Source organism: Morone saxatilis, unplaced genomic scaffold (genome assembly GCF_004916995.1).
Source record: "Morone saxatilis isolate NCDOM2014 unplaced genomic scaffold, NCSU_SB_2.0 Contig16, whole genome shotgun sequence".
NCBI classification, from domain to species: domain Eukaryota; kingdom Metazoa; phylum Chordata; class Actinopteri; family Moronidae; genus Morone; species Morone saxatilis.
Genome location: NW_023339718.1, coordinates 15,768,664 through 15,783,127, shown reverse-complemented (window position 1 = coordinate 15,783,127; position 14,464 = coordinate 15,768,664). Strand labels below are relative to the sequence as shown.

Here is a 14,464-nt window from a genome sequence, read left to right as displayed (position 1 = left end):
ACCTGTAACAGAGTATTTTTACACTGTGGTGTCACTGCATGCACATGTAAATGACCTGAATACTTCTTTCACACTGGAGGATTCGAGGCTATACAAGGTGCTCTTTTAACCTAACCACTGAGACACTAAGAGTGCTTCCCTGTCCTCCTCAAGATATCTCCAACTAATCCTGTCTATAAGGAGGAGGTGCTCGCTGACCAGCAGCTCTGTATTCAGGAGAGGAGCTCCAGTGTGGACCAAGAGGACCCAGATCCTCCACAGATTAAAGAGGAACAGGAGGAGCTCTGCACCAGTCAGGAGGGAGAGCAGCCCGTACTGGAGCAGACTTCTACTGAACCATTCAACTTTAGGCCTGCTTGTGAGGGAAGTGATCACGATGAAGATCTGACTCCACCACCACTCACTAAACTCTCAGTCACAGTAAAAAAACTTGAATCTGACAGAGAGAAACCAAATGGTGACCACCACCTTCTTCACAACGCTCACGGAGATGAAACCCAAGACGGCGAAAGAGGAAGCCAAACGAGCAAACATTTCCAATGTCTCTTTTGCACGGAGGAGTTTCAAGATTTTTTTCAGTTAAAAATTCACGTAAGGACGCACAGCGGTGAAAGGCGCTTCAAGTGTGACACTTGCGGGAAAGGTTTCACCCAGAAGGCACGGATGAGGAAACACATGATGACTCACACGGGGGTAAAGCCCTTCAGATGCAGAGTTTGTGGAAAGCAATTCAACTGTCAGTCAAACTGCGTCACTCACATGAAAACTCACACAGGCGAAAAGCCCCACGCTTGTGTCACCTGCGGGAAACGTTTCAGCCGCGGCACTGACCTGAAGAGACACAACCGAACTCACACGGGGGAGAAGCCATACAGCTGCGATTACTGCGGGAAGGAGTTTTCTTACCACTCGTCTCTCACCAATCACGTCCGGGTTCATACAGGGGAGAAACCTTATAAGTGTATGTGGTGTGGCAAAGGGTTTGCTGTCAGCACAACGTTGAAAATACACACCAGAGTCCATACGGGGGAAAAGCCGTATGAATGCACCATTTGTGGGAAGGATTTTGCTCATAACACAGGACTGAGATTGCACAGGGAGACCCACAAACTGAAAAAACTGAGCTGAGATGTCTTTTGAGAAATGCTCAAAAAGTTTCAAACTCACACAGAGTAAGATTAGATTGTTGGGATTCAACTGAAACTTGTGCCATATTGGAAGCAGAAGTTGCAGAAACTTTTTTAGGTCCGACCGAGAAAGGAAGATTCAAGATTTGGAAATGATTGACTCAGGGGCTTATTCAAACATGGGACTGACATGTAAAACTAATAATCATTAGTTGTAGCCCAAGCCTCTACAGGGGCATCCACTCATTTGACAAGAGGGGAAGATACTGACAGGCATTGCAGACTCAATATTAAACAAGGCATCTTACAAGTAACAACTGACTTGCACTGCATTACATTCACTGTATTTGTCAGTGTTGAAAGATGTTTAGGTCTGAGGCATGCAGCTATAAAATAAAATTAACTTTATTAATCCCCAATGGGCAAATTCTTTCTATGAGGAGCATGAGAACTTTTTCTCTACCTCTACAGCTTGTTGTCTTTTATTTTCTACTGTTGTATTACTTGTGTGAGTACCCTCCACACCCCAGATTACCTTTGTGTAATGTTCAGATATTATTATTATTATTATTATTATATTATCTTACATTAAATGTGCTTCTCGTGTGTCCATTGCTGGATGTCAAGTGAGTTTTATTTGTATGTTCTTCACTCTTTGCTCTGAGGGAATCCCCAGCAATATACGTTAACATCGCTTTAACTTTAGTGGGTCAAAAACATCACACTGCACTTCAGATGTAGGTTTACGCATGCGCTGTTATCCAGTGTTATGTATTCTCAGGAGTAGATTGTTGAAAGGTAAGAAATTGACTTCTGATGTTGGTTGTTACATTTAATGACTTACATTATGGTTTCTTTGATCTGTCACTCCGAATTTGCTTGACAAATCTTAAAATGTATACCCTCCAAACAAGTGAATAGTAAAAAGTTACTTATTTTGCATAACTTATACTTATAAATTTGGTATGGATAATCACCATAAGCAGAGTAGGATTCTAATTATATAAGTAATCTCTTGATTGTACATTATTTAAAATAGGAAAACATAATACAGGAAGGAGTGAATTTGTGATCAAGAAGAAAAAGTGGCACATATGATGCTTATTGTGCAAAATATGATGCCGAGAGGTGGGAACTTACACTGAAACCTAAAGAACTAAAGTTGAATTATGTGAGAGAGAATACAGCTTTATTTTTATTTATTTTTCATTTGTATTTATTTATCAGTAGAAGTAGTGAAGGGTGAAGAGAGATTCCCGATTCACACTCTAAACCAATTGGTGGCGGTAATGCACCATAGCGTTGTTTGCCAACTGCCATAAAACACCAAGTAGAAGAAGAAGCGGCTCTAAAGCGGAAGTGAAAACGGAAACTGGGAACTGACGTTCAGTTAGCAAAAAAAAAAAAAGAAAAGAGTTTGATGGAGTTTTAACAGGGGGAAAGTATATCAGTTTGGACTCAACAATGTCTTCAGTTCAAAGTATGAGACGGTTTGTCTGTGACCGGCTAACTGCAGCTGCACAAGAAATACTGGGAGCGTTTGAAACGAAAATACAAGATTACGAGGAAGAGATCGACCGTCAGCGCAGACTGCTGGACCTCGTTTTAACGCCTGAGACCAAGTTAAACCCGGCAGGTTGGTAAAATCACCAAGTTCTCTCTAATGAAGCCAGTTTTCTGTCAAACAGTCCAACGTATCGGTGCATTCACATTGAGTGTTTATCTGTGTCGAGTATCACCTTACAGACTGACCGGTCTGACTGGAACTACACACCGTAAAGAATAAAAGAATAAAAGAAGAATGCGCTGCTTATAACTGTGCGTAACGTGAGGACGTCGCTCAGTTGCCATGGTAGCTAGATAGGTCTAAAGCGTCAGTACACTTTAATTTGCTTTTTTAAGACAATACTATCGCACACATGTCGACACGTGAAGCCACACTACATGCGGAAGTTGCCACCGTACTCTGGTCCTACCCCCTCGGGGGCAATAACTTGAAGATAATAAACTGCTCAGAAGTTAAAAGTTGCCAGCAGCCTCGCCCACTGTTGGTATGTCAGAAATCTTTCTGTTAAAACAAGCAATGGTGGAAACTACTCCACTACCAGAGCCAATAGTGTACTTTAGTTTGACATCTAGCATCAGATTTTGGACAGTGATAGTTAGTGTGTGGTTATAAAACCTTATGCAATGCACTGTATTGTTAAAGATGAAAGCTTCCCAACCATGGGGGGAAACGCTGGGGAGGTTTGAAAGCGGTGGTACATTTCAGACACAATGTAATGATTGACTATGAAATGGCTGGTGACTTTGACCATTTATCTGTCTGTGTCCCACCTTGTTCGCAGCTCTTCTGGCCTGTTGTGAACACTCACACCAGTGACATGTTTCACATGTCTTTGTTTGTTGGTACTCAGAAATCAAACTTATCAGATGGTTTCGTTTAAATACCTTGGTTGGAGTTTCAAACAGGAAAAATGATCCATTATCCAATATTTCAGAAAACAGAAGTTCCAAAAAATAATTCAGATATTTTCAGCAGAAGGTTGTTTTTGTTCTTTCCTACCTCATTAATCACCTCAGAGCCTGTCTGATTTATGTTGTGAAGGAATGAAATGAGCTCAACCTCGACCAGCTTCAACAGTAAAATGCTACTTATGCATTAATACATCAATATTACCTGTTATATAATAATGAAATATATCACTCAAACCATTCTACAGACATACATAGAGTATATATTACTGCTAATATGTATTTTTTCCAGACGTACTCTTGTATTGGAGTATTTTTGAACTGTGGGCATTGCTACTTTTAGATCTGAGTACTTTTTCCACCACTGACCGCAAGTTAAGAGATGCAGACTTCAGGCCTTTTCTAGAGGAAGACTAAAAATAGAAGGAAAGAGAAGTTGTCATTTATTTCCGAATCACTAAAAACACAAAGGCTGCAATCTTTTTTATTTATTTGTGGATTATTATGCTCACAATTTTCTCCATTAATCAGTGAATCAAAAAAATTGCAACATCTGTTTTTTTTTTTTCAATCAACAGTTCAGATCCCAAAGGTATTCAGTTTACTATGAATAAAAGACTAAGAAAATCTGCAAACATTAACCTTTGAGAGGCTGGTAAACTGTGATTCTGCTATTTAGCAATTAGCAAGCATCGTCTAGTACAACGTTTCTCTATTAGGTTTGAGCTGCACTTATATACAGTATATATTCAAGCAACTTTCCACACTTTCAAAGAGAGCACAGAATGTCAATTCCACAGGCGGTCCAGGAAGCAGGTTTACTGAGTTACCTGGATAATTGTAAGCTTAGGAAAAGTCTTTCCACTTAAATTCATGTTCCAGTTTTGAGATGGTTTGAGATTTTACTCAACAAAGTTTTCCTGTAAAGTCGGTAAACCTGCCTCTTGGATTGAAGGCTTATTTTCTACTCATAGGGCATCTAAAAGAGGATGTAGTTCACTGCTTCTTCTGAACCTTATCTGAGATTCAGTTGTGGTCGTATCGTCTCTTTTAGACGTGCCATTTAGTGATAAGATAGACACACCTTGCAAAAAAGGCTAAAAATACATATATTTTCCTTTAAACAACTTTTGTGGGATTTGAAAGTTAACAGGGAGCGTGTGCAACAAACGGGGCAGCTTTAGAACCTGTACCTCATTACAGGATGAACTAGATACCAGTGTCAACATACATTAAAGAGCAATCAATCAACCCAGCACTGTTATTTTAAGATAATCTGACATCAATGAGGGCTATGATACCTTATGATTACAGATTTGTATGATTTTGTATGTATGTATTTTAATATATTTAGTCTAAGGTTACTGTAGCTAATTAACATTCGAGATTAAATAACAAAAAAGTACAGAAACTGTGACTGTCAACGTTAATTGCATTCTCAGTCCCTTGCAGGGGAACTGCTGTGTTCAAATTTACACTGTTCATTATAGACCAATAATCACATCAGTTAAATATATGTGCAGCATTTCTTCATTCTCTGATTCCTTGTTGTTTCCCCCTTAGAGCTCACACATGTCCGTAAGGAGGGGGAGGTTCAGCAACAGCGCTTTAACAAGGAGGCGAGCTCCAGTTTGGTCCCACCAGATCCTCCACAGATTAAAGAGGACCAAGAGGAAATGTGTGTCAGTCAGGAACAACAGCATCCTGCACAGCAACAGGAGACTGATGCCTCTAGAAAGACTTCCACTTGTGAGGAAAGTGTCCACAGTGATCAGTCCCAGGCTTTGGACCCTGGCCAAACTGCGGATAAAGATCCTGGATCCAGCATCTCAAACAAAGATACATTATCTGGATCTGACAGAGTTAGTTCTCCACCAAACTGTGACCAGCAGCTCATCTCTCACAACTCTCATGAAGCTGACAGCCAAGATCACATAACTTTCACAGATGGAGGTGCATCACCAACTATGCATACAGCTACACGTACAGAGCAATCATTGGATAACCAAAGCAACGATGGCAACACGACATCAGAAAGTAGTAATGAGCCAACACCAAATAGGAAATGTAATGTTACGACCACAGCACCAACCAGCAGCACAGATACAGAGCTAACACCAAATGAGAGACTTAATGAGAACTCAACACCAGAAGGAACTAGTGAGCCAACATCAAATAAGAAAAGCCAAGATGAGAACACATCAGCTACAAGCACTGACCAGACATCAAAAAAGAAATGCAACGATAAGACCACAACATCAACTAGAGGCACAGAGCTAACCCCAAATGAGAAACATAATGATGAGAACACAACATCAAAAGAAAACAGTGAGCAAACAGCAAATAAGAAAAGCCAAGATGAGAACACATCAGCTACAAGCACTTTGGAAACCTCAGATAAAAGCAACAATGAGAGCACGTCAGCTACAACTGAGAAAACAGCAAATAAGAAATGCAGTGATGAGAACATGGCATCAACCAGTAGTACCGAGCTAACAACAAATAAGAAACATAACAATGAGAACCCAGCATCAAGTGGAAAAGGTAATGATCAAAGCACAACATCAATCAGAAATACTAAGACAGCACAACAAAAGAAACCAGACAATGGAAAAACATTAGCTACAACTACTGAGGCAACACCACAGAAGAACGGTAATGATGAGACCACAACATCAACTAGAGCCACAGAGCTTACACCAAATGACAAACAGAATGATGAGAACCCAACTTCAAAAGAAAATAGTGAGCCAACACCAAATAAGAAAAGCCAAGATGAGAACACAACATCGGCTACAAGTGTTGAGCAGACATCACATGAGGAATGTACTGACGAAAACGCAGCATCAACCAGTAGTACCGAGCTAAAAACAAATAAGAAACAAAGCAAAGAGAACCCAAAATCAAGTGAAAATAGTGAGACAATACTACATAAGAAACCTAATGATCATAACACGTCAATCAGAAATACTAAGACAACACCACAAAAGAAACCAGATAATGGAAAAACAACATCAGCTGCAAGTACTGAGCCAACACCCCAGAAGAAAGGTAACGATAAGACCACAACGTCAAGCAGCTGCACCAAGCTAACGCCAAATGACAAACAGAAAGATGAGAACGCAGCATCGGAAGAAAATAGTGAGCCAACACCAAATAGGAAATATAACAAGAGGACCACAACATCAACTAGAGGCACCGAGCTGACACCAAATGAAGGACATAATGATGAGAACCCAACATCACAGGGAAATAGTGAGTCAACAGCAAATAAGAAAAGCCGAGATGGCAGACCAGTCTCAGTTGGAAGTGTTGAGCCAACACCAAACAAAAGATGTTACAATGAGAGGACAAGATCAGCTACAAGTACTGGAACAACACCACGTAAGAAATGTAATGATGAGAACACATCAAATAGGGATACTGCGCAAACACCAAATAAGAAACGCGTCGACGGGAATAAAGCATCCACCAGAAGTACTGAGCTAAAACGTAATGAGAAACATAATGTTGAAGACACAACATCAACTAAAAGCACTGAATCCACAACAAATGAAAAATGTAACGATGAGACCACAACATCCATTAGGGAAACTGAACTAACACCAAATGAGGAACATAATGATGAGAACCCAACATCAAATGAAAATGATGAGCCAAGACTAAATAAGAAATGTAAAAATGAGAAGACAACACCAGCTAAAAGTACTGATCCAACAGTCAGTAGAAAACCCAATGATGGGAAAGCAACGTCATCTTCAAGTACTAAGCCAGTATCAAATAAGAAACACAATGTTGGTAAAGCAACGTCTACCAGAAGTAGTGAGCCATCGCCAGATAACAGTGAGAGCACAGCATCAGCTAAAAGTACTGAACCAACACCATCTAAGAAACCCAAAGATGGGAAAATAACATCCGCTACAAGTACTAAGCAAACACAAAGTAAAAAACGTAATGATCGGAGCACAACATCAACCAGTAGTAACGAGTTGACACCAAATAAGAAACCCAGCAAAGAAAACACAATGTCTACAAGGAGTAAGCAGTCAAGACCTCATAAGAGACCAAGCGATGGGAGCACAACCTCAAATGAAGGTACTGACCCAACACCAAATAAGAGACGTAAAGAAAATACATCAACCAGAAGTGAGAAACTTGATAATGAGAGCACAGCCTCGTACAGAAGTACCAGCCCCCCATCTAATAGGAAAAATGGGAAGTCTTCAGGCGGTAGTGCCCAGGATCAGGATAACCCTTACAAGTGTGACAGGTGCGGTAAAGTGATGACTAATTTCAAAAACTACAAATTTCATATGAAATCCCACACTGTTGAAAAGCGCTACAAATGCGACACTTGTGGGAAAATGTTCAGGGAGAGTTGGGATTTGAATAAACATTTAGTAATTCACTCCGTTGACAAGCCCTTTAAATGCAAGGTTTGCGGAAACGGATTCAACCGACGTTATAACCTCGATCTGCATGTAAGGGTTCACACCGGGGAAAAGCCTTACAAATGCGACACCTGTGATAAAAGCTTCAGCTCATTAGTGAATATGAAGAAGCACAAGAGAATCCACACGGGGGAGAAGCCTTACACCTGCAGTGACTGCGGGAAGGAGTTCGCAGATTCTTCGTCTTTCAAAAATCACCAGCGAGTGCATTCAGGAGAAAAGCCCTTCAAGTGTTCCTTTTGCAAGAAAAGATTTGCTACCAGGACGACTTTGAAAAGGCACAACAGGACGCACACAGGCGAAAAGCCATACAAGTGTGATGTGTGTGACAAGGTGTTTGGTCATAGAACGGACCTGAAAGGACACATGAGGACAATGCACACTGGGGAGACGCCTTACAAATGCAGCAGTTGCGGAGAACAGTTCTCCACTTGGTCAAAACTCAACAAACACAAGAGAGTCCACACAAGTGACGAGGAAAGCGCCTCTTCTTAAAGACAAGTCTGCATTTGATATGCAATACTTATAAAAGTAAAAATGAATTGCACTAAAGTAGAAGTTCTACTGATATTTTAACATTTTATTTAAAAGAAAACTACTCCACCAAATTCACAATGCACTTCTGAAACATTGTTGGACAAAATCAACGTCAGTGCAGCAGAACCAGAGATATCATCTATTAAATGTATTTCCCTCTTCCATGACAATCTCGTGATGACAAAAGCACAGAGTGCAGACAGTTTCGGGTGTGCTACTAGTCTCCCAGCCCACAGGAAGCATGCTGGGCTTTGAAGCCACTGTGACATAGTGGCCAAACTGTGTAATTACAACTCATGTGAAGCACAGGCGCACCAAAACACTTTTTCCATAGACGTACATTGTGTGAGAAGCAGCTGTAAAGCGGTGGATAAAATCTCTCATGTTCATACTTTCATCCGGGTCATTTCTTCACAGCAGGAAGTGGCTTTTTTTTTTTTTGGCTTCATGCACCACAGAGCGACTTTCATGCAAACAGAGCCCCACCGCTAATGCAGTATCCACTTACATGGGACATGCATGGTAGCCTTGAGCTGCCAGCAGAGATTAGGAGCAGGCTGAAGACGTCTGGCAAGCTCACTTCTTCACTTCAGTGTTCAGTAGTCTTCAATCAACCGACAGACACTGACTCAAGTGAGGTCACCTGAGACAGTTTAACAGACTCGAAGCAGCTCCCTTTGGAGCCACAAACGTTTTTCACATCTGTAGTAGTAATAATCAAGACCTGTACACAGACTTTGATGTGTAAAATCTGTGAAAATCAGTTTTAATTTTCTGTTTTTTTTGTTTTTTTTAACTTCTTAATCATAATGCCTTGTATTAGCTTTCTTCGGACTTACCTGGTGTTCAGACGAAGAATGTTGTTTTTTTTTTAACTTTTGAGGGTCTATCCCTGGCACCATGTCATTATAGTGACTTAAAATGAATATTGTATATCAACATGGTAACTTTGGGGAATTCAGTTTAAGCAAATGCTCAAGTTGTTGTTGATAAATGTATTTCAGTATTTACCAAAGGTTTGAATGAATCTTGTTCTGGTCCGGATGAATCTGTTGCCTGTCATTTTCTGAAGCCACTTACTAATTTGTGGCATAAATACCGTTCTACTGAGAAATAGTCAAAAACCTGGAAATGGTTTTGAACAATGCGATTTGACATTTTTATGAAGCATCAGTTTCATACGAACAGTTACACACACACACACACACACACACACACAGAAATGGTTGATGTAATTAAAATGTGTTAATTTAATGTATCATTGTTTTATTCAGAGTTTATACTGTTGATTTTACTAGGCAAATTAGGAAAGACATTACTTCATTGCTGCCTTGATACCTTCACTTTTTGGTAACAGGTTTGGTTTATAAGCACAGCCTATCTCTCTAACCTGCAGCATGCTCTTTAAACACACTAACTGAATGTATTCTGAATATTTTATTCCTTCAATCTGAATAAAGTCTACTGAGCTCTTTTCCTAAACCGGTGTGGTTGTATTGTCGATGCTTGCACTTTACATTTTGGGCAATTGATGGAGAGACATGAATTGTGAGTCGCCTTAGGTATAATCTGCCTGTCTATCTCAGCACCTGTCACATCCGGTTTAAGACCGCCCTCTTTCAATTTTGGTAAAGTGTATCTCTGATTTGTAAATCGATAAACAGTAAACAGCTTTGACAGGAAAGAAAGCATTTCTTTTTAGTTAGGTGACAAATGGAGGATAGTGTTTGAGTTCCAGCCTAAAAAATTATATAATAATTGATTGAAAATGTCTGCGGTTGAGAGTTTGAGGGAGTTAGTGAAGGAGCGACTGGCTGCTGCTGTGGAGGAGGTTTTAGGAGTGTGTGAGCAGACTATGGTTGCCTACGAGGAGGAAATCACCCGCCAGCGCAGACTGCTGGATATCTTCCTGCAGCCCGAGTTAAAGGTACACAGGACAGGTCTGTAAGATGGTTACTTTCACATACATCTCTAAATAAAATAGATCAAAGTTGGATATTTAACAGATAGAACCATGCCTACCGTGAAAAAAATATTTTACCTTCATGCTGACTTTGCAAATAATTTTCAGAATTAAATAAAAAGATTAATACATTTTTTTCAAATAGTTAAAAATATTGCACAGTTATTGTGATGGAGCAGAATTTCTGTTTTTTTTTTTTTTAACAAGTAGGCCTACATACAGGGGCCAGAGCTTGGTTTCATAAAGATATTTTAGAGTGGTTTGTATAGTGTTAGGATCAGTCTTGATTTTACCTAGAGCAATGCTTCCATAGTAACAGTGACAGCTGTTTTCACATTCGCATTTTGTGAATGATCTTTATACCTGTAAATGAAAAAAAACATCAAAGAAGACTAATAATTTAATATTCTCATGGTTGACTATGATGGATGGATAGCAGTTCTGGTAGGCCAGAACTCATCAACAGCAGGTTATGTAACTCAGTGAGTCAATATCAAAATGTCTTCCTATGTAGTCAACGTCAGAAAATCAGAAATATAATATATTTTTTTAATAGCTTCCCTCTCACAGCAACCTACTAAACCTAACATTTTCCGTGTCCCTGATGGATGCATCACACTGTTTATTTGAGAGGACCTGGGGCTCATATTCTCTTAATTCATGTGAGGAAAGGAAGAAATATTGACTTTTTGCTCAGATTTAAAATCCATGCATTGATCTGTTTTGTGGATTTCCATCACTGTGAACTATGTGCATGTAAACGGATGTAGACATACCCTTAAACATCATCTTGCATGAGAATACCTGCAATGAAAAAGGTCAGTTGAATATCACATTGGTTTGTGTCACACTGACAAGGTCCTCCAGAGCAGCCATCTTTAAGCATGACCATTACATACGGCTATGGCATTTTCTGGCACCTACAGTGTCATGAATTCATCACACATGCACCTCTAAACCACTAGTATTATACCATCATTATTATCATTGTCACACATTGTACGAGCTTCATCAGGTGCTGAACTTACATTAGCCATTATTATAGGCTTATATTGTAGCCTAACTTTACTGCAGTTCTGCTTACTGTCATGGTGCGGAAGCAGTGAGCGACTGTAGGGTAGTGACTGTTTTTTTCATTTGCAGGAGGATCTTTGGCAGTAGACAGCTACCACCACAATGTGCTAGAGAGTGCTGCAGAAACTCATCTAGTTCATGTTGAGAGATAGACTGCAGGCTACTTTCTCCATTTCAGCTCTATTGCTGCTCTGTTTGTTTAATCTCTCTGGGTCTTACTGTCTCCAGATATTACAATCATTACAAATTAATAATAACATATGCATTTACCTGTACTTCAGATTTGATATTGTACTACATAGCTATCATCCTCACAGTCAACCTATTTATGGTTTAAGTTTTGTGTATATGTTGGATTTGTACCTTATAGATATTTTAAATTTATACTCCATATATTTTGCACCCTTCTACTGCCCCCCTACGGGGAAATACAGTTAAATCTTATCTTATTACTAATAACTGTAAAGAGCGATCTGCATCTTTGTTTCTAAAACAGACATATTGGCATTTGCTACAATTCGAACATGACAGGAAAAAATAAAGCCTTCATACAGAAAAAAAAACTGCATATGGCAAAATACAGGACTTCAGTGTAAAATATAAATCTGAACTGGGAAGGAAATTAATGAAAGGCCCCCAAAAAAGTCAGACTACTTGCTCCTCAGCCAAAGGAAACGTATAACTTATGGCAAAAACATACCATTTCTGACCCCAGCCCAGTAATTTCTGCACAGTCTCTAAAGGATACCTTAAGATGTAGTGGACCTTATATTGACTTCTATATTTGACTTCTGATGTGTTAAGCTGTCTACAGACTACTGGTACTTCTGTACTGTCACAGTAGTTAAATATCGAGTCATATGTCATACATCATAAGTTATCTTATAGTATATTTCTTAATAAAGCTACACAGTGCTTTATAGAGGAGAAAAAACAATTCTGATGTTCCTTGTTTTGTCCATTCAGAGCTCCCACAGCAATATGTCTGTAAGGAAGAGAAGAGGGTTCTTCTTAACCAGAAGCTCTGTAAGCAGGAGAGGAACTCCAGTCTGAACCCAGAGCCTCTGCAGATTAAAGAGGAACAGGAGGAACTCTGCAGCAGTCAGGAGGAAGAGCAGCTTGAACTGAAGCTGGAGACTGATACCTTTATGTTGAGACACAGTTGTGATCAAACTGAACTCAATAATCAACCTGTGCTTTTACATCCTGAACACACTCAACAGAGTACAGCAGAGGATGATCCTCTTGACAAAATCCGTATTGAATGGGTGAGATCTGAATGTGACAGGACAAAGTCTGGAGCATCAGGACTGAACAGTGACCAGCGGCTCCTCTCCAACACTTCTCGTGTAGCAGATAACCAGAACCACAGGAGAGAAAAACATGGAGATGCAGCACCAATGACAAATACTGTGCCAAAACCAAAGAAGAAGAACTCTGGGAACCCATCAATTACAAATATTGAGCTTAAACCAAAGAAGAAGCATGATGCAGAGAAAACATCACCAACAACAAATACTGAGCCAAAACCAAAGAAGAAGAACTCTGGGAACCCATTAATTACCAATATTGAGCTTAAGCCAAAGAAGAAGAACTCCGGGAACCCATCAACAACAAATTCTGAGCCAAAACCAAAGAAGAAGAACTCTGGGAACCCATCAATTACAAATACTGAGCTTAAACCAAAGAAGAAACATGATGCAGAGAAAACATCACCAACAACTATTTCTGAGAAAAAGCCAAAGAAGAACAACTCTGGCAACCCATCAACAACAAATCCTGAGCCAAAACCAAATAATAACCCAAGGACTGCAACATCAGTTATAATCAGTGAGACAATACCAAAGAAGGAAAATATGGATGTTGATCCAAGATCAGCTGATGAGCCAAACCCTAAAAACAAACCATACAAGTGTGATGACTGCAGCAAACCCTTTTCCTACTTGAAAAACTTAAAAGTTCACATGAGAATTCACACAGGTGAAAAGCCTTTTAAATGCAGCTACTGTGGAAGAATGTTCATCCAGAAGTCGACCTTGAAACGGCACACGAAAACTCACACCGGAGAAAAGCCTTTTAAATGCGGCTCATGTGGGAAACTGTTCGCCCAGGGGAGTGCGGTAACTAAACACATGAGAACTCACACGGGTGAGAAGCCGTATAATTGCAAAATCTGTGGGAAAAAATTCAGCTGTAGCGCCAATGTGAAGAAGCACATGCGGATTCACACAGGTGAGAAGCCTTACCCTTGCAGCCACTGCCGGAAGGAGTTTACAGACTCCTCGTCGTTGAAGAACCACATCCGCATGCATACAGGCGAAAGGCCTTACAAATGCCCTCAATGTAGCAAAGGATTCACACTCAGCACAACTTTGAAGAAGCACATTAGAATCCACACAGGTGAAAAACCGTATAAGTGTGACACTTGTGGAAACTGTTTTGCCCAAAGTACAGACTTAAAAATACACATTAGGATCCATACGGGGGAGAGACCGTACAAATGCAGCGTTTGTGGAAAAGGGTTCATAACCATCACAAAACTGAGGAATCACATGAGAGCTTACAAACATGCACACTGAGCAAATCTTTAAAAAAATGTATCCGTGCTTGACAAGAAAAAGTAATCAAATTGTTCTAAACTAGTGCTCTTTTTTAGAGCTTGTTAAAAGTTTTCTTCTCATGGCATTGACAATGAACTTTGGCCTTAGAGATGGTCTTGGAAGTTTTTGCCTCGTCTGTCAAGAATGCATTGGTGTTGAAATGGCTGTCTGACCCACACAAGATGGGTGTGATATAGACACATAAACAATGACTGGAAAGTGATGGAATTACAACGC

At 39.9% G+C, this 14,464-nt stretch overlaps 1 protein-coding gene across 1 annotated transcript in view; it reads left to right on the top strand.

The window, feature by feature from the left end:
- LOC118325555 (zinc finger protein 271-like) overlaps window positions 1-14,206 on the top strand; it is a 17,902-nt gene extending 3,696 nt beyond the window's left edge. The window contains exons 4-6 of the mRNA XM_035658271.1: window positions 154-1,102; window positions 8,091-8,522; window positions 13,608-14,206. Coding sequence (XP_035514164.1) covers window positions 154-1,102; window positions 8,091-8,522; window positions 13,608-14,206 — 1,980 coding nt within the window. The remainder of the gene's footprint in view (window positions 1-153; window positions 1,103-8,090; window positions 8,523-13,607) is intronic.
- Window positions 14,207-14,464: the final 258 nt, after the last annotated feature.